General features: G+C 36.3%; 1 protein-coding gene across 1 annotated transcript in view; it reads right to left on the bottom strand.

Moving 5' to 3' along the window:
* Nucleotides 1-23306, bottom strand: part of LOC137641024 (calcium/calmodulin-dependent protein kinase type 1-like) — a 192269-nt gene that overhangs the window by 44691 nt on the left and 124272 nt on the right. The window contains exon 5 of the mRNA XM_068373475.1: nt 535-688. Coding sequence (XP_068229576.1) covers nt 535-688 — 154 coding nt within the window. The remainder of the gene's footprint in view (nt 1-534; nt 689-23306) is intronic.

Consider the following 23306-nt stretch of genomic DNA (forward strand, 5'->3'; position numbering starts at 1 on the left):
TTTTTTTACTATCATATACTATAACAAAAACATAACACTAAGCAATGCACAATAGTTTTACAACTACAACAAAAACTTGTTGCGTTTATAATAGTGAGGCGATCTGGCAAGCACCTGAGGACTAATCAGGAACTGCCTCCACTTGACAAGACTAGATTTACATTGTGCCTATTTTATCTCTACTTGTGATTATGATTTGCATTTTTTGTACAATTTGCAAGGCAATAGTGCTTGAATACCATCCATGTGCCTAACAACAACAAAAATCACTTTTCTTCTACTAACAAGACTATTTACCCGTTGATTATTCAGTATTGCATGTAGAATTCCTCTCATTACTTGCAGCTGTTGTGAATACTTGTTTGATTATTGTGTACCTTAACCTTGCATTGATATAGGTGTAGTAGGATGCATGAACATGGAGTTTGTCTCAACTTTAATTTAAAAATGTATGTTGTCAAACTAGAACTTAGTTGTGTTTGTGGAGGCAGTCCTTTATACTGGGTGATGACTAGTGGGTTGTGGCAGGCTGACCTGGTTTCACCTCCTCCTCCTCCTCCTCATCCTCCCTCGCCTCTGCCTCCTCCGTAATCGGGGGACAGGCGGGGGGAGAGTCCACCTCCATGCTCGTGGAGGATAGGGCCAGTCGCTGCATCTTGTGAACCATCACGATTGCATGCATAAGTTGCTGCAAGAAACAAGTTACAGCCCTTTCAAATTCTGCTCCTCATAAAAACCTACTAATCCCTTTTGATAAATTATACGCTAAATATCAAAACGTCAACCAATATTTTATAATTGACCCACACGTCCTGTTGCACTGAATCAGCAAAAGCTTGGAGCCCCCAGCCATATTTGGAGAACTTTAGCAGTAACTTGGACCTTTTCCACTAAAGCAGAACAATAGGATCAAATCTAAAAATTATGTGATGCAACTTTAGACAAAAATTTATGCATGGCGTAACTTGAAATGGTGCATCATATTGTATAAAGAAAAAAAAATACCATAAACTTAACTACAATACCTGTTCTTTATCATCCCTGCTTAAAAATACTAACGGTCATCCAGTTTCTTACATAATGCATTTTGAAAGTAGAGCTTAACCAAAGTAATTCTTACATGTCACAAGTGCATGCCAGCAGATTGTTCAGAAGGGAACTTAAAATCTAAAAGCCCAGTAAACATATTGACTGATTATGTCTCAAAATATATTTTTTTCAGAATATATGTCAAGTTATTTCTAAGTATTGTTCTCATTTCAAAGTATAAATATCAACAGGCATTCTGTAATTCCTCTAAATCGTATTATGACATATTCTTCAAAATCATCAAATACTAAAATAATTTTTCTTCCTTACCTACAAACAGGTTTAGCAAAATCATTAGGTCCTCCAACATGTAATTAGGATCATAATATGAAATGTACCAAACACTTTAATAAAAAATATTTTATATGATACACATACGTACTGTATCATGAGGCATAGTAAAGTGTTGATTTGCAACTAAGGACTTGGTTTCCTATTCTAATTTACATCAGTATTCACAAACAAACCATTTCCTGTAGCTGCAACATTACATCGTTACCACCATTACAGAGATAAGTGTATTTTAACCCTACATTAATATGAGGAAAGTAGTAAATTGATAGAAAGAACTCTAAGTAGATTTTTTTTTTTCAGGAAAATTAACACAATTATCTCATTCATTTAGGATCATGATAAAGAAAGTAATGTAGTCATGTTGTCTACCATATTTTTCAACCACCATCAGAACAAAATTTCCTGTATGCATACTTATTACCAAATTACTAATTCTTCATATTTCTCAAATATTAGTTAAACATATTACATCAATGAAAAGAAATGCTATCAATCCAAGGAAAATATTTATATTATATAAAAACTTATGAAGCATGGAAAAAATAAACATCCTAAAATATAATTTCTGCTATTTACTGCCCTAATACCCTATGATTTTAGTCATCATCCAATTCCAAACCATTCAGAATATCCTACCTGTAGAAAAGATTTGACAAATTTTACATTCTCTCTTTCTATTTTTGCTAATTTCAAAATTTTAACATGCTACTATAAATTACAAGCATTTTTCTTTAAAAAGACATAAAAGCCATAATATTGTCTCTAAAAAAAACTATTATTTCAATACTTGGTTGTCCATGATACCATTAGGAGCTTTAGCTATTCGACAAAACAGAAACAACACAAAGAAACTCTCCTTCTAACATGGTAGCCTAGGTGTCTTTTAGCAAAGTCTGGAATGGTTTTTCCTTGGCCGAAATTAGAGCCAATTACATAGTGAGCTCGCTCAGCAGGTGCAAGTATTGCCAACCGATGGCGTCATCCCGTACCCTGTACTCCTTGTTACCTGTTGCCTTCAAATGGCCTTTGCTCTGTGTGGCTCGTTTCGCTCAGAATTAAACATAATCCCATTGTTCTAATTTAATCTAAGGACAAACCATTCCTGATTACGCTAATATGCCAAGGTTCCCTTGTCGATCTAGCCAACACAATTGGCAACTCTTCCCTCGTTACTAAAATTTTTTTAGAAAAAAAAAAGGTTCATCATTTAAAAAATCAAATAGATATTACCATAGGAGGTGGGGAGGAGGGCAGGAAACATATGAATGGTAGATAATTATCAAAATAAAAACCTTGTCTATTTCAACTAATCTTGCTTGTCATTCATAATGCGAGGTGCAACATTATCTAAGATGGAAGGACAGTAGTAGTAGGTCTATACAGTTATTTTTGTTATAACTACTTGACTTGAAAAAATCTGTATTATTTACTTTTATATAGATGAGAAATAATAACTTACATAAATTAAGTGATTAGAATCTCACCCTTAGTATTACAAATATTATTCCTCAAATGCAGAATATATGTATATATATATATATATATATATATATATATATATATATATATATATATATATATATATATATATGTGTGTGTGTGTGTGTGTGTGACAAAGCAATGACTTCTTTACTGTTTGTTAGACGAAAAATTAGATGAAATTTGTAAGTTAACAATGAGGTGAATCAATCAACAATCACCATAACAACCAGAATTTAATATAGAGACACTTGTCTAGCATGAAAGAATAGACGCCAAAAACTGTGAAGAATTTTCTTCACTCTTCTTTCGATCGTATTTTTAGCTCTCTTCTACTAATACTAGAGCTACCCTTAAACGTTCTCTCCTGCATAAAGTTTTCTTTAACGAGACATAGGGAAGACTATTCTAAACTAAAACTTGTTGACAGTGGCGCATGCCATGCTCGTGACGTCACAGCGTAGATACGCACAACAGAGGGCCTTAGTAGTAACCCCGGCGTAAGTTGGTTCTTTCCTTAACTACATGGATCGAGATTGAATTCCTAAACTGAATTTTAAATATAAATTTCAATACTGCTGAATTAATGCATCTTATATTTCCCAGTACCAATTAAGGTTTGTTAATTTTAAGATGTATGCCCATCGCACCAGTCCATTGCTGATTAATCATTTAAACTATTAATTTTTAGCAAGCCAGAATAGGTAGGATTGTTGTATATATAAACTCCCTTAGAGCAGCAGAATTTCTCTAAAGTATTTAGTACAAAATCCTGCCTCCTCTGCACTCCTTGCAACAATACATTGCCCTGTCCTGAAGTCCCGATATGGCACCCCCAATGAAGTACCGTGCGCATCAAGCTCGTCACTTGTTTGGCAAGCTGAAGCCAGGTAATCTCCCTCGACCTTAGTGTCCTCCCATTCATCAAGAAGCTGTCGAGACCGACTGACCGGCTCAGTCAGTTAATCTGTGCACCTCTGGCTCACCCCCACCCCTCTCTCCCAAAACTCGACTCACAGAAGACTGCTGCCGGTCGGAGAGATTGAGAAGAGGACCCTGGTATACCATAGTTGCAGCCAAAGTGAGAATTTTTGGGGTGAGCCAGGCAAGAGTGCAAAGTGCCAACTAGTGCGACGTCCAGGTCAACAGCCATCACGGGCATAGGACAATCTCAAAGGAGTGCAGGTACTACAACAATGGCCGTTTAGTTTTCCCCCATATTTTCTTAGCTTAAACTAATTTTAACTTGATAGGGAACCTGGCTATTTACAACATTCGGACTGTGTGCGGTGGGATTGTGTGTATATACTTTTTCTATATAATTTTTTGCCTTTTGAGACTAACAGTCTCTGGGTCACATGGGCCACGTGTCCGACCCAATTTTGATTATTCATTATTGCAGACCACGTGTCTAATCAACCCTTTTTCATTATTTGAATTGCATTTCTTTTGATACCATTTTTTGTGCTGTTAAGATGTCCGTTTTCTTTTGATGTAAATTTGTAAAATAAATCAATATTAGGTTAATTAAACCTCCTTAGTATTTTTATTCCCTCATTTATTTAATGTTTAAACTGGGAATATTTGAAGAGTAAACCTACATAAGTCTATAGGTGGTAACAGCGAGGAACTTTGCATTAATATATTTGCTTCGAAGGTAAAGATCCTTATCTTTAAACTTTTAAACTACTTTTCATCACTGCTCCCATTTTTTATTTTGTCTAATTACATTAACGTAAAACACCTGTCCAGCATCTCATTGGGGTAGCTAGGACGGAGTCGGAACAGAGCCTAAGAATGAGATGACTATAGACCTGACAAAGCTAGAGTAGGCCATAAATTATTTATAATTCTGCGTGTGGAGTTCTCCGGCCTCTGGACAGTAAATTTCCCCCTTTTGTATTTAAGAGTGATGGTTAGTGAATTGTGACAGTAAAGTATTAGCAGGGCGTTTGTGCCCCGAGAGTAAGTGCTCATTATCCTCCCCTGTTGAACTTTATGTAACTGTCATAAGGAGACTTTCCCGGACTAAGTTCCCACTCAGAACATAAAAAATTCTCCACAAAAACATCCATACAACAATTAGTCTTTGACACCTCCCAAAAACTTTATACTCATCACGGGAGAAAATAAAATAACCTAATAATCCAAATTTTAACCGAAAATTAATCGTATTCAATTCCAAGACATTAGCTTAGAACATTGCTTTCCAATGGTAGCCTATGTGACCTAGGACGCAGCAAGTATGATTATTTCCCCCCCCCCCAAAAAAAAAAAAAAACATTAAAATTGAATTAGATCACCAATGTGCAGCCTTCAGTACTTTTTCATATGATTATTTCTTGGCACAATTAAAAATGATATCTTACTAGGGAGGAACAACTTTTCATGATTTTCTTTTTCATTTGTTTTGAATTTGTTTGCCACATCCTTGAGAGAGAGAGAGAGAGAGAGAGAGAGAGAGAGAGAGAGAGAGAGAGAGAGAGAGAGAGAGAGTTCGTATGTGTTCTTATTATTTTTATTTTCAGGCCGTAATTTCTCCTTTGGAGCCTCAAATTTTAATGTGAATGATTGTTGAAGACCCTAAATGAACTAATCTTGGAGAATGAAGATGTGAATGCTGATGACCCAGCCTTGACAAAAATTAGAATTTTTCTTTAAGGTTTGATGATGATGATGATGATCATGAAGATGATGATGATGATGATGATGATGATAACGAATTGGCCTAGAAACAGAATCAGATTGTTCCTTTGAATACCTCCCTAAGTGACAGACAGTGCTTTGTCGAATAGACGGAAGCTTCCGTTTGTTATGAAGCTCTGGCATTGCACGGGTTAGACTTACTTTAGTCTTGTGTGGACGACCATGGCCATGTGTACACACACACATTTATATATATATATATATATATATATATATATATAAATTTCTACCTCATACTTGGGATCGAACGCTAGCCCCTTCTAATGAAAGGCCAGGTCGAAACCAACCATGCCACGAGAGGCCATAAAAGGAAATCGGAACCTGACGCTAACTAGCTGTCCGAGGATTTACCTGGCGAGACATCAGTCTCTTACCAGCGAGTTTTACCCGATTTCCCCGGCCCACCACGTGACACAATTGGTAGTAATTCATTCAAATTACCCCTAATGAGTCAATATGGATAAATATCCATATTGACTCCTTATGGGTAATTTGAATGAATTACTACCAATTGTGTCACGTGGTGGGCCGGGGAAATCGGGTAAAACTCGCTGGTAAGAGACTGATGTCTCGCCAGGTAAATCCTCGGACAGCTAGTTAGCGTCAGGTTCCGATTTCCTTTTATGGCCTCTCGTGGCATGGTTGGTTCCGACCTGGCCTTTCATTAGAAGGGGCTAGCGTTCGATCCCAAGTATGAGGTAGAAATTTATTTCTATTTGAACACGATGTTGTGTTGATATTTATCCATATATATATATATATATATATATATATATATATATATATATATATATATATATATATATATATATATTAAATTTGGTTGTATTGTATGTTTTAGTTTTATGTTTTGTTAGTTTTTTGGATTATTAGAATGTTTTTGGTTAGTTTTAGTTATAAGAAACAAAGTTTCATGATTAGGTTTGGTTTAAATGTCTCTTCAGTCTGAAAGTCCAGTTACCGATAACGTAGGGAAGTTCATTTTTGTAGACATTTGTCAGCAAGATTGATTGAAAGGTGCGCGGTTTGGGTTTTTTGCATACCGCCACATTACTTGCATTAAAAACAACAGTGATTCGTGCATTTCGTTATGAGTATTATCAATTAAACTTATATGGAAAGAGGACTTAGCAATCTTAGATAATTGCCTTGTATAAGTTATAATTGCAAAAATCAAATTCCAGACATAGCTCCTAATAGAGGAAATCCTTTACAAATAATTTCTAAAACTTCTGACAAATATCATTTTCGTTTTGCTCACTGTCCACCTAATCATCTAAAGGGGGTGTATCAAATGAACGATGTAAGGCATTGACACTAAAATCCTTCTTTGCTCTAGATTCTGATAATATTGGAAGGATCCAACTGTACTCTTTGAAGCCTACCTGCAAAAATGTCTGCAATTTGCTTACTCTCTTGGCCAAATCCAGGTCTATCAATAAAAGTTTTCAAGTTGAAATATTTCAAACTCACGCCATCTATTAACTCATAAAATGGACTTCTCAGGAACCTCAGAAGAACGTCTAGGTTCCATATAACCTTTTTAGCTTCAGGTGGATTTTCAATAACAAAAGACCTAATAACATTGTGTATAACTGGACTATTAGAAATATTCTACTTAGTATGCTTGAGAACCGACGCCCCTTTATAGATGCCAACATTTTTCTCATTGTGTGAATACCTTAAACATTTTATCATATTGTCCAAAGAAGTCTTCATTGATTGAATTCCCATGGATTTGCACCCGGTGAAATAATTTTTTCATTGATGTTGATAAAAATAATAAGTAGGCTGTCTTTTAAAGTAACTCTTTTCTAAAACTAGAATTACTAGGTTTCGGTCTATCAGTCACCATCACCAATGAAAATTATGTAACCTGGGTCCTACTGGCTACTGACAGCACGGGCTGTTGCTAGACTGGTTTGTTAGGACTCCTCGATTCTTTTGATTAAGGGCCTCGTCTTCTGCCTCCACAAACGAACTTAGGGGAAACTCATAATTTTATTAAGTCTGAAACTACCTAACCTAGAGAGGAAAAGTTGAAGTGGAAGGGACTACAGGATTTGGAGCAAGTCTTAATCTTGAATCAGATTAAAAGGCCTGTGAATATAAATCAAACTGGCCCTTACTTGCTACTTGCCTCGAAGTATCATGTAACTTAACATGATCCAACACCAGACCTAAGTATCTGAGTATACTAAGGAAATCTTCTGAGCATCTGAAACAGACCTACTAGGGCAACAAGACAATTGGTCCCTTCACTAAAGAACCATATTAGACTATACTTTTATCAATTCAGATGAATCATTGACCATGGTAGTATCTAGAGACTGCATCATGGAAATTATACAGGCCACATATTGCTTAATTGAACCATCCTGAACATTAGGCAATTTATTTGAAACATACAATAACTTCTATTGAGGGTCTACAAAAGCAAATCTCCAAAATTACATGTAAGCTATCACCTATATAGACATATATAATCCAAATAACCTTACCTCCAGAAACATAGCCCTTTAAGGCTCATTAGATTCAACCTGAACCTAACTAGTCATTGGGAAGAAATGGATGAATGAAAAAAAAAATCTCCTTCGCCACCTAAAGGGCTAACATATTAATGACTCTCCGGTGATACAGGAATTGACACGAGCCAGTTCTGACAAAGTAGTCAACAGCAAAGCATTGGTAATAGTCTGACTTTTTAGGCTTTTCCCAATGTACTCTGCATATCTAGCACAGAAGTCATTAAACCATCCAAAAGAAAGTTATCTCGAATCATTAGCTTATTGTCAAGGATAGGCTTAATCTAAGGATAAAAAGAGAAAGAGATATTAGCCATAAAATCTCATAAATATCTGGCTAAATTAGATTATACTTGATCAGAAACCTTGTCCAGATTAGTAGTAGTTTCCTCATCTTTAAACTTAACATCTACCCTCGTAGCAGGAACAGTAAGCCCACCCAGCCAAGGAGAAAGATTACTATTGGAACTTTGATCATCTGAGGAACGAGTCTCTTTAATCTTTTAATTAACTTACATTTCTCAAATTTATAAGTATATACAAGTTAAAGAGCCATGTGTACAGTAATTCATTCAGGTCCCTACATTGAGAATGTGGGGACCTGCAGATGTGGGTGTGTGGATTACAGAGATCATCAGGTAAATGAGCATATAAAACAAGTTCAAGCTTGAAAGACTAAGAAGAAATACCTGTATTTATTCAATGAACTAAAAAAAACAATAAACCCCTTGAGATCAAACAAGAGGAGGGGCAAATTCCAAGAATTCTCACGAGGAATTGAAAATCCATCTGAATCGTACTCTGCGAAAGCAATAGTAGAAAAGGACCCCTGTGCTATCATGTCATAGGGTAAATTTCCAGTTTCTTTGTGATATTTTAGTTTTATTTAATGGCTAAGGCAGCCAAAACTGATAGCATAGTGAATGACACACAAGAATAATTGAAATAACATTCTATACCATGAAAAATGAATATAGTATGAATATGAGGCAAGCAATGAAAAAAGAGATCAGGGAGTAATTTTCTATTGATGAATTCTGAAATCCAACAATCTTAAAAGGTTGACAATCAAAATAACATAGAGATTTGGTGAAAAAAGAATTTGGGGCTGTGAGGAAGGCTCTGAAATTTCCACTAGTTTAATTAATTAATTGTTAGATAAGAACACCTGGATAATAAATTCTTTTCACTTGTAACTAGATAGAGTATCTTATTGGTGATTATGGAAGTCAAATACTTTTATTTTTCTTGTAATAATAGACTCGAAAGTTTGAATTAGCATACTCTACTTGAGCATTCTTTAATAAAAAAAAAAAAAGTTTTTTTTTTTTTTATTGAGAATCGAGAATAAATTTGAATGATTTAAGAAAAGAACCATATTTGCATTCCACTCCAGTTTGCTTTTCATGCTAAGGAACAGGACAAAGAAATTTAAATAACAAGTGTGTTAAAAGCATGAAAAAAATCATATTGCATGAACTCAAACCATTGCCTTACAAGTAACGTTTATTCTTTGTAATAACTGAATACCATATTTATTGAAGGAAAAAGATTTGGTAGAATCAATTGTTTAGCCTTTCAGAAGTTCTTTCCTTGAAGGACACATCTCCCAATCAAAGGGGAGGGAAGGGCCATCCTGGCATAAAGTAATGGTTTGTAAGTATGAATCATATTAACTGTGTTTCTCTTGTCAGCAAAATTGGGTTTATATGGGCAAAACCATTTTCTTTCATTGCCAAACAGGCACTTGGTCAGGAAAGTAATTGTATAGGTATAAACTTTCAAACAGGGCAAAACGTTCCTTTGACTACTAACCAACTTATACATGTATGATTTTCACCATTCTGGTTTTTAGTAAGATTGTTGGGTTAACATGGGGTGACTAACTTTCTGAATACCCAACGTTTTTTATTTTTCAAAAGTTATATTAATTTAAGATAACTTTTTGATACAAATCCATATCTCATGATTTTTTTTTTTGCATATTGAACAGATCAATAGGATCATGCTTTAATCTCTATAGTAATAGAAGCTGAGCAAACTGTTCCTTAAAGCACTATGCTCCTGTAAGATACATACAAAATCTAAAGCAGATTAAAATGGAATTTCAAGAGAACGTTTGCATTTGATCTGACCTCTTTTATAAAGGGAAGATGAGCTTCTTATTCCCCTAAATGAAAGTTCAGTAAACATTTGATAGGTATATTTCTCCTCAGATGCTGAGCTGGACTACTATATCGAAGATAAGGAGCAATTTAATGATAGTTGTAAACACATTTATTTGGAGGAACAAGAGGCTTATAATCTTTGGAAACAGAATATGTCATATCAGATTTTAAAAATTGGTGCAAATATTTCCTGGTAAAATTCAGGAACATAAATGGCGAACTACCCTCACATCTGCACTCTGATGTAGACTTGACAGTTCTTCCTTTGCTTTTACCCGATGGCCTTATCACCAACTGCCCAAATAAAAAGATAACGTTTTAGGCTGATTTATTAACAGTAAGCAAAGCAATGATAAACTTATTTTGACTCCTTCCTGATTACCTAAAGCTAAATTGACTAGTTTAACACTTTGAGTGCCAACTCCTCACCACAAAGCCCTCAAGTCAATTATTTAACATTTTACCTAACTCATCTTAGCACAAGAACTACACAAGACATCTGAATAGCTGAATATATTTCCATTGAGATATAATTTTACATATTTTGTAAAATATTCATATGCATGATAAAAGAAAGAGAGAAAAAACTTGTAATTATTGGACGTAGAATATGTCCAATGTCATTGATGGGATTAGAAAAATCGGGCATAATATTATGTCCAATGGCACTCAAAAGGTTAGTTTTTAGGTCTCCTAAAATAGAGAAGAGAGATAATTACCTAGGCTCTCTATTATCATTCTTAGATTAGGTGTTTTTTGTACTATTTGAATTGATAGTATTACTCCATTAAGTAAATATTGTTGTGGTAGCTGCAGCTCTGCCAACTACTATCCAGTTTCTATTACTTCCATATCATCCAAATGTTTAGAATGCCAGTTGGCCAAATTTCTGAATTCATACGCTGAAAATTTTCATCTGATCCTTAATTTCCTATTTGGTTTTTGCATGTGGCATAATACTTCCAATGCTCTTCTAACAATTTACGAAAAATATATCTCTAGACTTTCCTCATAAAATTTGTATGTCTGGTCTTGATTTAGGATTTTTTTGACAGTCTCAGTCACGAGGTCCTTTTTTTCTAACTTAAACAGATGGGAGTTAGTGGATCATTTATTAATTCTGTGAGGATCTGATGACACATCTTGGCACCATTCATTCACGTAATTGTAAGTGCACCGATGCCAATGATGCACTTGGGATGTCATTCAATACCTATTTTGTTGAAATATTCGCTTAAAACTGCGACATCATCCAAGGGAAAAAAGATTTGCATCTGATTACAGGTATATGATGATTTTACCCAGCAATGAGACAGAAAATGGATAGTAGCAGCGTGTGTGCAAGGCGGATCAAACAAACAATTGACATGAATCAGTGAGCAGTGGTCTTTCACTATTTATTTTAGTATATATTTGGTTTTTTTTTATTACAAAACAAACAAATATCTATGCAAAACAGTATCTTGCAGGTATGCCACCTTCATCCCTTAATTCCTGGCTGCTAGGGACTGTAAAGGATGTTGTACAGTAATTGGGACTCGTTTTCCTTATGGGGATAATTAAAAAACCATCGTTGCCGGAGTACTGGTCAAAAAATTATCTATCACATATGCCAATATTCATACCATTAATGACATGTCGCAGATTTTTACAGATTGTAACGTACTTCCATGTGAGCAATAATACTGAGATCCCACAAGGCAACTTTAATCGTCTTGTGAAAGTGAGAACAATCCTCAAATACTTCCGATCGCAGTTCAGGGATGTGTACACTCCTTTGTAGGAGCTGTCTATCGCATGCAAGGATGCTGCAATGAAAGGGAAGGCTTAAGTTCAAAGTGTATAATTCTGCCAAGCTGGCAAAATGTAGTATAAAGATATCTACCACTCTAAAGGCTAGTGGTGGTTATGTCTCCGATTTGAGGCCTATACTTACACTCCCACCTGCAAAACTGTCTTCTACCTGATCAATAAAACTGTCTTCTACCTGATCAACAATCTCCAAAGGAATGGAATACCGACTCTAAATGGACAATTATTATACCTCCCTTACCCAAGAGTTGTATGGCAGTGACATTCATACCTGTGGCATTCTTCAGTGTTCTAGAGGTGTTTCCCAATTCACTGCAACTCCGTGCAAGAACCAACATTCTCAAGGACGTATCTTATTTCCAAAGGAAAGGCAACATGCTTGTGACCCTTGTAAAATTGGCAACCAACATTCATAATAAGGAGCTGGCAACACCATGAACATTGGCGAAGAGGCACCCATAAAAGGTTGCAGTTGCATCGTCCTAAGGCCATCTCTGACTATAATACTTTCATGCACAGTGCTGATCATTTTTATCAAATATACAAAAGGTGTATCAGCAAATGGACAACGAAATTTGATATTTACCTCTTTCAGGTAATGTGTTCACTTTGTACTGGAAATACTCCCAGAGAGGAAGAAGAGGAATTCACCTTATTCAATGCCATTATCCTCACTCATGTCAAAGCCGTGTATATGGGCCAAGGAGAAACCCCTCCAACCTGTCTAATGACTAGCACCTCAAATACTGGCACAGAAAACCATCAGGATAAGGCACCAGTAATGGCGGTGACACCAGGAAGGAGACTACGACCAGAGCCTGTAGGAGCAAGAGTCCCACCTGCAAGACATCCTAGTGTAACGGATCCTATCGTCAGGTTTTAAAGAAGTATGGCCCAAAAATACAAAGTGTTTCGAGGGCCTAACAGAAGAGGTGTCGTTGGTGCTAGTCAATGGGAATTTGTAAGGACAACAGTTGGTTCTATCCTGGCTGCAAGGTGCATTTCTGCAAGGAGACCCTGCTCCCAGCATTTCATCGGAAAGGTACTGTAGCAGCAGGGTCCTACCTCTTCCCCTGCAAGACAGATATCAAAAGAAATACCCTATACCAGTGTAAAAGAAGCAAACCAGTGTAAGTAACTGTGTGTGTGTTGATGAGTGTTAATGCGTTGTTCTCACTTTCACTACTACACGTCTTATTATCTTATGTATATATTGCTATTTCTGTTTGTTATTTGTAATCTGTTATATATATATATATATATATATATATATATATATATATATATATATAAATATATATATATATATATATATATATATATATATATATATACATATATATATATATATATATATATATATATATATATATATGTGTGTGTGTGTGTGTGTGTGTGTATGTGTGTGTGTGTACAGACCCCATTTTAACCAAGTCCTAAAATATTTGAGTTGACCTCCCCTTTATTTGGTCCTATCAGATGGCAAATGTACGCAGTTTTCCATTGCAATCTTTTTATTTTTCTCAATGGTTATTCATTATTTAGTTTATTACATAAAGAGATAGCGAAGGCATGTTTACGTTAAGACTTTTTTTCACGAGAATTTTCCGAGGGGATATATAACCTTTTCTACTCGTTTTATGGGTTTGAATATAATTTCAATATTCGTGTATTGTATACCACTTTACAGGATATTGTTTGCATTTTACATGTTATCAAACCACTGTAAAAATATGCACATCTGAATTTAAAAACTTTATCGAAAATTTAGTTGGATAAAGATAAAAATGTAAAGTTCATCTTTGCAGTATGAGTGTTAATTTTTCTTACAAATCCTATATCTTCTATTGTTGAAATTTATTCAGTTTTCCATTGCAATCTTTATTTCTTTTATACTTTTATAGAGATATTCATTCTTTATCTATTATTCTAAAAGGCAGGGAAGGTATGTTTACAGTAAGATGCGTTTAGAACAGCGGTTCTCACTATAAACTTTTTTTGCCTTGCAGCCCCTCGCATTTTGCATAGATCCCACTCCTCCATACTACTTACATTTTTGCCAACTATAAACTGAAAAAAATATGTTGTCTATTTGCATGCTAGTATACTTTATATGAGGAATCTTGTCCTCGTGGTATGGGAGTAGATTATGAGGTTCACATCGGTGTCCTCTTGAATGGGAGTGACATTGTTCTTGATGGCCTACTTGACATGCTGGCACTGTTTGTGGATAATGGCTTTGTAGCAGAGGTTGACTCTAGAAGTTGTGCTCCCGCTGCTGGGCTCAGTCTCGTGTACCAGTTGTCCATAGCACATTTGACCTCTCGATTGATCCGCCTCTTGGAGTAACCATTAATTGTTCACGAGGATCTGGGTAATCCTATCCTGCTCCTTGTAGGTCTCCATTCAGGAAGAACAATGTGAAAGGGCCCAATGAAGGTAAGTTTGTACCTAAAGGGACATTCACTGCCACCATTCAAGCAAAGGCCAAGGTTCGTGGACTTTTTGTAGACAGTGGTATCAAAGCCAAGCTCAGCAATTAATAAAAAGACATCTAGGAAGGAAAGGCGGCCATTGTCATGATGTTCTAATATGAATCAAAGGACTTACATAGTTAGTAAATGTGATCAGAAGAGGGGGCCTTCACAAAGGTGCCGTCGATATAGTGCACGTATATTTTGGGGCATGAGAAGTAAAGAAAGTATTAAAAGGTAAGAAAAGAGGCAAAGCAGCAGGAGAATATGGCCTAACAATTTATTTAATAAATAGAGGGAGGAGATTTCATAGTAGTGAAACTCGTTGAACTTTACAAAAAAGGTCTGCAAGAATGCTCAATACCCGCAGCTTGGAAAGACTTTATCATAATCCTAATTCACAGTAAGGTAGACATAGAAGACCTGTAGTCTAGTTTTGGCGCCGTTATATAACACTGTTTGTACTTCTCCTATATCCACAGTTGTAGAAATTGCCACTGCTGCTGCCAGATTTCTTTTGCCTATGTTATGTAGATGACATACTGGTATTCTCCCCTCCATAAAAGACCACATACATCACCTATACATCATCCTCGACAGCATGCAGCAGAATGGCCTATCTCTTTCATTTAGAGCTAATTACCCCACATTTGATTTAGCATCTACCAATGAAAAGGGTTTGCTCTATTAATTTCCGTGAAATTTCAGGCAATTTTAATAATAACTATAATTTTAATATTGGAAATAATTTTGATGATTTTAATGGTACTTCCTTTTCCTAGCTTGATGGAGAGGGTTCTTGGGCGCTGATCATATGTATATAAGTCATCAAGAGCCATCGTCTGGCCCTTTCATCGCTCAATACATTTACTCTTGATAATATATAAAATATTTACCAAGATCCTATTAGGCTGCATAGAAAGACAGCTAGACTTCAAACAACCAAGAAAGCAGGCAGGACTTAGGAGCGGATATTCAACAGCTCACCATATCTATGAAATTAACCAGTTAATGGAAAAATCAAGAGTATGACAAACCATTATGTTATGGTATTTATAGACAATGAGTAAGCCTGGCTGCTTGGTGATTGCCAGACTGGGGTTCGAGTCCCGCTCAAACTCGTTAGTTCATTTGGTTGCGGTAACCTCACCGTCCTTGTGAGCTAAGGATAGGGGGGGGGGGAGCCTATAGGTCTATCTGCCGAGTCATCAGCAGCCATTGCCTGGCCCTCCTTGGTCCTAGCTTGGGTGGAGAGGGGCTTGGGCACTGATCATATGTAATATGGTCAGTCTCTAGGGCATTGTCTTGCGTGATTGGGCAATGTCACTGTCCATTACCTCTGCCACTCATTAACGACTTTTAAAACCTTTAAAAAGTTCAGCAGTAATTAAAGCCCTTTAAAGACAAATAGATGAATCTTATGTTAGAACATTTCTAGATACCTCTATATGAAGTACAGCAATCCTAAAACTACATGAAGATATTAAGAAAATCCCGATTGAGAGAAGCGTTAGATAAGGAGACCCCATCTCTCCTAAATTATTCACAGTGTGTCTAGAATAATTTTTTAAGAATTTAGATTGGGAAAATGTATGAATTAATATTAAAGGGAAGTACTTTAACAACTCAAGATTTGCAGATGACATAGTTCTATTTAATGAACCATGGGAGGAATTACAAGAGATGATAGAAGATTTGAATAGAGAAAACAAAGATGTAGGAATGAAAATGAATATGAGTAAAACTAAGAAGGTTCAACGAATGTGAAGAGACAACAAATAATGGTTAAACACGAAATTCTAGAGATTGTTAATGAATATACATACTTGGGACAGACTGTAAGTGTTTCCCCAGGACATGAGACGGAAATTAAAAGAAGTATAAAGATGGGATGGACAGCTTTTGGTAAACAAAACGAGACCATGAAAAGTAAGATATCACTTAACAAAAAAGAAAAGCATTTTATTGGATGGTCCTATCAGTATTAACTTGAACCTTACTAAGGTCAATGCAGATCACAAATTTGAATTTCAGAGGGGGCGAGTAAGCCACACAAACTAGTCTGCTTTGAACAAGAAATGATGTTCCTGAAGATACAATATCAATCCCATTGCAAAAAATGGAATCACAAGCTTCGTCAAATAAGGGGAAAGCCTATGAGATAGATCATGAAATTCTGTGAAGCTTTCTGAAAAATCATATATGTACTTCAAAACTGATCTTAAACTCGTTTCATTTCAAAGAATCTTTAAGTTTTAATTTATCAATATTTTTAACTAATTTTGAATTTCCATTTATTTTTGTCTTAAAATTTTCACCACCAGAGCCTCTACATTAAAGTGTAATAGTTCATACATTGTAGTCCCCAAGGTGAGTCACAGGAAAAAGAAGATTAAAAAAGACACGAAACACGTATCAACACTGAACAATGACAGGAGAAACATACAGTTTTCCCATTAACCCAAAAACTATCTAGAGCTCAGATTTTCCAGAGAGATGCTGTCTTCGATTCTTGGACGCCATTAAGATATTATCTATTCATAACAAATGTAAAGTAACATGCTCAAGTCCCATTTTTAAAAGTGGCAAGGCATGAATAACCTGGATGGAAGTGCAGAAGATATTTCAATGTAAAGAGAATGCTGGAACCGAGAAATTTCGGTGTTTTTTTTTTTTTTTTTTTTTTTTTTTGAGTGATGGCATTCCAGAAAAACTGGAATCAGGGACCAACGTAATCTTCAAATTTAGAAATTCTGAAAGAATGATTAAGCGTTCTAAGCTGCATTGCACAGGTGAGAACAGTTTTGAAAACTCTGCATCAACCCCGTTGCAACAATGAAATCTTGAACTTCATCGGAGAAAGAAAGGAAACAACATGGATGGGAGAGAAGTAACTACTTCATAGCAGAAGAAATGCTACAGCATTGAGACTACAGACTGTTGTACGGAAAGGCGCTGCTCCAAATGAAATTGAATGCGAGGTCAACGCAGATCACAAATCTGAATATGCAAAGAACGTTCCTGAAGATCTGAGGTCAATACCTTGCAAAATTGGAATTATAATCTTTGTCACATTAGGGGAGAGTCTGTGAGATAGGTCATGGAACTCTGTGAAGACTGTGAAAAAATTATTTATGTATTTCAAAACTAATCTTGAATTAGTTTCATTTCAATGAATCTTGAAGTTTCACTGTATCAACTTTTGTTAATTGATTTTGGAATATTCATATAATTTTGTCTTAAAATTTTCACCATCATAGCCTTTATATCCAAGAGCTCAACCATTGTACTCCAGATGAAGTCACAGAAAAATATAAGAAAGAAAGTGACTCGGAACACGAGTGGATGCCTAATAATAAATGGAGAAATGTAAATTCAGTTTCCTGTTAACCTGAAAACTTCCTGGAGATCAGATTTTCCGGAGAGATCATGTTTCTGATTCTTGTACGCCACTAATTATCTAATCACTATGAATGTAAAGTAACATGCTCAATATAAATATATATATATATATATATATATATATATATATATATATATATATATACTGTATATATATATATATATATATATATATATATATATATTATATATATATATATATATATATATATATATATAAATATATATATATATATATATATATATATATATATATATATATATATATATATATATATATAATATACATTTGTTTTAAGTGGTTTCAATGCTAAAGTAGGTCAAAAGAAGAGAGGAGAATCAGCAGTAGGTAAATTGAAGAGCAGGTACCAGAAATGACGGGGGAGATATGCTTGTAAAATCTGTTGAAAGAAACAATCTTAAAATCACGAACACTTTCTTTTATAGCAAGGAACATAGGAAATGGACATGAAGAAGCCCAGGTGGAGAAACGAAAACTAAGTACATATTATTTTCAGTGAAAAAGTTAAATTAGTTAAAGATGTAAGTGCTATACAAGGTATAGTCAAGTGATCATAGAATAGTAAGATATAAAATATTTTAAGATCTAAAGAAAGAGAAAAACTAATTCCCAGAAAGAAAATAAACACTTCTGGAATGAGAGAAAAAAAAACGATGAGTTCAGTTTAGCAAAACAAAATAATTACTACCAGCTACATGATGAAATGGTAGCAAATAAAGAAAAAAAAAATAATAATAATTTAATCCAATTTGTACAAGAGATAGGTGGAAAAGTTTCTAAGCAAGATCAAGGAAAACTATCAGAAAAAAAACAATGAAGAAAAGATTGGAAATGAGGATAAGGTCCAAGAGAGATGAAATACAATTAGAACAAATAGTAAAACTATCCAAAACAATAATCAAACTAAACAAATTAAGATATTCGTAAACACAAACACACCAAAATCGAAGAAACACTAAAGAAGGGAAGAAGCATCAAATAGATGAAACGAAGACTTTGAACAGAGCACCAACAAATGTTAACTTTAAAGGATGAAAATGGAAATATTATTAACAACAGAAATGAGGTGATAAAAATTGCAGAGGATTTCTATACAATGTTATACAATAGTGATAGAGCAAATAACATTGCCAATAGAAATAATAAAACACCTGAGCCGGTACTAAACGTATCAGTAGGAGAAGTAAAGAAAACAATAAAAGATATGAAAAGAAGCAATACAGCAGGAGAAAATGGCCTAACGATTGATTTAATAATAGATGAAGGAGATTTCATAGTAATAAAACTAGCTGAACTTTACACATAATGTCTGTAAAAAAGCTCTATACCTACAGCTTGGAAAAACTTTATCATTATATTAATTCACAAAAAGGGAGACACAAAAGTCCTAAACAATTACAGCCCAATAAGTTTAATCTCAGTGATATATAAAATATTTGCATAGATCATATTAGACCAAAAAGAAAGACAGTTAGACTTTAATCAACCAAGAGAGCAGGCAGGCTTTGGAAGTGGGTATTCAACAACTGGTCATATACTTTACACGCAATTAATGAGCCAATAGAAATATCAACAGTATCACAAACCACTATACAGTATATGGCATTTATAGAATATAAGAATACTTTTGATTCTTGCAAAAGTTCAGCGGCAATGAAAGGCCTTCGAAGAGAGTGAATAGATGAATCTTATGTTAGAGCACTAGGAGATATCTATACATGAAGTACAACCCTAAAACTACATAAAGATATTGAAAATATTCTGATTGAGAAATTATTCACAGCACGCCTAAAAGTTTTTAAGAATTTAGATTTGAAAAAAGAGAGAATTAATATCAACGGGGAATACCTTAACAACTTAAGATTTGCAGATGATATAGTTGTGTTTAGTGAATCATGGGAGCAAATAAAAAAGATGAAAGAATAATTTGATAGACAAAGCAGAAATGTAGGACTGAAAATTAATATGAGTAAAAGTAATATGTTCAATGAAAATATAGAGGCACCAAATTGAGTTATAGATGAAGCTCTAGAGATTTTTAACTAATGTATGTACTTAGGACAAACAGTAAGTGTCTCCCCATGTCACAAGACCAACATTAAAAGAAGGAAAAGCATGTAATAGGGCGCTTAGGGTAAAATAAGATAATGGAAATTAAAATGCCACTTTCTCTAAAAAGAAAAGTATTTAATAAGATGGTCCTCATAAAGCCTTAGAACATAAGCTAGATACAACTTAAAGAGTAATGGAAAAAATAATGATGGAAATAACACCAAGGAACAGAAAAAGAGTAAGATGGATATAAGAGCACACGAAAGTAGAGGATATTTTAACAACTTGTAAGAGAAAGAAATGGGTATGGCATGACATATAATGAGAATAACATATAATAGATGAACATTAACAATAACAGAATGGGTCCCAAGAAATTTCAAAAGAAGTGGGGGAAGGAAGAGAAGTTGATGGATGGGCGAACTAAGAAAGTTTTCAGGTGTGGACTGGCATAGAAAGACCATAAACAAATGGTAGTGGAAAGACATGTCTGAGGCCTTTGTTTTGCAGTGGACTAGGAATGGATGATGATGATGAGGATATAGTTGAACAGATCGTGACGACGATGGCTGCCCTGTTCAAGTACCAACTGTCTTTTTCCTTTGTGACGAAGAATAACAGCTATGCTGGTGTTCGGCAATCACAAAAAGTCTATTACAGGTTAGCATTGGTATAGGCATCATTAAATCCCCTCCCAATTGGTTCTTGAGGAACTGTCAGGTCAAACAACCAATCACGATAGGGCATAGACACGCTGGTGAGATTGACCCTTGAGTGAGATGACTCAAGGGCAGGCAGTCTTGTTTGTAGGCCCATAGAGTGTGAAACAAAGGGTTAGGTGCCAATGATGTCTGCTGCAACGAGTACCATTTTTCTGAGGGTATTTTCTTAATAACGTAACATAATCATAATTCAGGGCGCCCTGCTAAACTCAAGAGAATATAGTTTATGTAAAACAATCCTCTGGTAAACTTAAGAGAATATAGTTTGTGTAAAAAAATCCTCTGGGGGTATTATTTGTGCATGGAATCCTCCTCCATTCGTATTTCCCTAACTGTATTGAACTCCAACACGAACCTGATCGGGTCATATTATTTGGTGTCAGGTGTAGGGTGTTATGGATAACATCTGTGCTAAATGATTTTAGCCAACCCACGATTTCGTGATAAAATAAGAAATCATGGTCAACACAAGGGGGTCGACGGCGAGAGGTGATAACACAAAGAAGGGTAAAGTGAATCATGTCGCTCTAAGAGGCCCGGTACTCAGTGAGAGGAACTCTGAAATGGGCGAGGCAAAGGTTATACATACAGTTTTGAGGGAGGTTAAAAGACTACATAACCACTTTTGCATGGGCCCAAATGGGGAAGGTGAGACAGCAACGTCTACCTCATCAGGAAGTGACTCGAACCCTCTAAGACAGAACCTGTGGTAGTACGTAAAAATCCTGGTACCAGCGACTCCAATTCCCGAGTTCGACAATTCCCATCCTCCAGAAGGATACTATTCAATTGAAGCCTTCTTGGGAATTGTTGAATTTGCCAATGAAGGATGACTGACAGACATTGGATTACAAAGACCAACCAGAAGATAACTAGAGTGGCGGATGGCCAGTTAGTTAATTAAATAAATCGGCCAAGGGATTGGGAGTCATACAAGAACGAAGTCCTGCAATGCTTTGCCCTCTCTGAAAATGAAAAGATAACCCTATGGCAAAGATACCAGCTGACCTTGCGGGTATGAGAATCAATTGCGTATTACACCAACCGGATAGCTACAGACTTTGATAACTTCGCTCCAGAAGGATGTAAGAACCCAGGGAGGTGAGAACACTACTGCATACAAAGACTGATGGAAACGCTCCCCATGCCAGTTACAGCTCTCCTCCAAGTTCCCAGGCAGTCCTTCAAAGCTGCCATTCCCACTGTAGAGGCAGCACTGGAAATATTCATACGACAACTGGAAGGGGGAGGGGTGAACAATTTTCTGCCACACATCATAGCAGCGACCAAACCATCGAGGCAGCTCGGCACTCAACTAGTTTCGACCACCTCCCAAGGATGGGGTACCTGTAGCAGTAAACTCGAAGAGGCCAAGGCCTGAGAAGTTAGAATATGGCAACTGGCAGTTGTTGAAACTGTGAGGGAAGGAGTCACATATGGGTTCTATGCCCCTACGAAGATCAGCGGCGGTGTTTTATGACGCCATGCCACAGACCATCTTCTGAATAGCTGTCCAAAATATGGTGTCAACACAAGAAACTACATCCCCCCTACACAAATGAAAGGAAGGGGTTGACGACGAGGGAAGGGGATCAAGGGTCCTACAGGCTGCCCCTCACACCTACCTGGACCATGGACAGAAGTACCAAGGAGTCAGCCAGAGTCGGGGGAAGCCAGACAATTCCCCAGCCAGCGGTAAGGGACACCCTCTTGCCAGGGAGTGCTAAGGAGGTCGGAGGAGTAGAGCAGCCACTACTCACTGTTGCTCAGGTGCATGGGGGGTAATAATGCCTTTCCCGTTATTAGAATAGAGCTGGAACTGTGTGTGTAACGTGTTATGCTTGATTCCAGTACTAGAGTATCCCTTATGGAAGAACACCTGGTCACGGACGCCATCCAAATATTGAAGGAGTGCCTGGTGCTGCACACAGCTGGTGATCACCAGCTGATGACCCGAGATATTGTCAGACAATGATTCAAGCTGCAGGTATGAGAAGTGACCCATGTCTTCTATGTCATTCCAACATTAAATGAGGGAGATATTCCCATTATTCTCGGGATTGATTTCATCAAGGAGAAGAAAGTGACCATAGGGGGCCCGATGGGGAGGGGTTAAAGGTGAGGTGGAAAGTGGGGCCAGGGGAAGAGACAGAGATACCCACTATGGGGGAAACACGACCTCGAGTTAGGGTCACCATTGCTGCTAAGGGGAAAGCGGGGATGGTTCCTGCTGGAACGTAAACAGGGGAGTAAATTTCTCCCTCCACCCTCTATTCCCTATCGGTGAAACCCGCACAGGAAATGCGTGAAGGCAACTTAGTCTATGTAAAACTGCCACATCAAAACTAGCAAGATTATATGTCCCCAAGAATAACCACCATCACCGAAGGAAAGGTCAAAATTCCCTTTACAAATGTAAGTACCCAGTGGTTCCATTTAGCCACTGAGTCAGTCTGCGATCTTGAATTATGTTCGCTTGTGAGAGCCGAACAGACACTGGTGGCCTTGTCTTTTCATGGGCAAGGTCCTGGTATGGACAAGCTGAGAAAGCTCTGTTAAAC

Source organism: Palaemon carinicauda, chromosome 5 (genome assembly GCF_036898095.1).
Source record: "Palaemon carinicauda isolate YSFRI2023 chromosome 5, ASM3689809v2, whole genome shotgun sequence".
Classification (NCBI taxonomy): domain Eukaryota; kingdom Metazoa; phylum Arthropoda; class Malacostraca; order Decapoda; family Palaemonidae; genus Palaemon; species Palaemon carinicauda.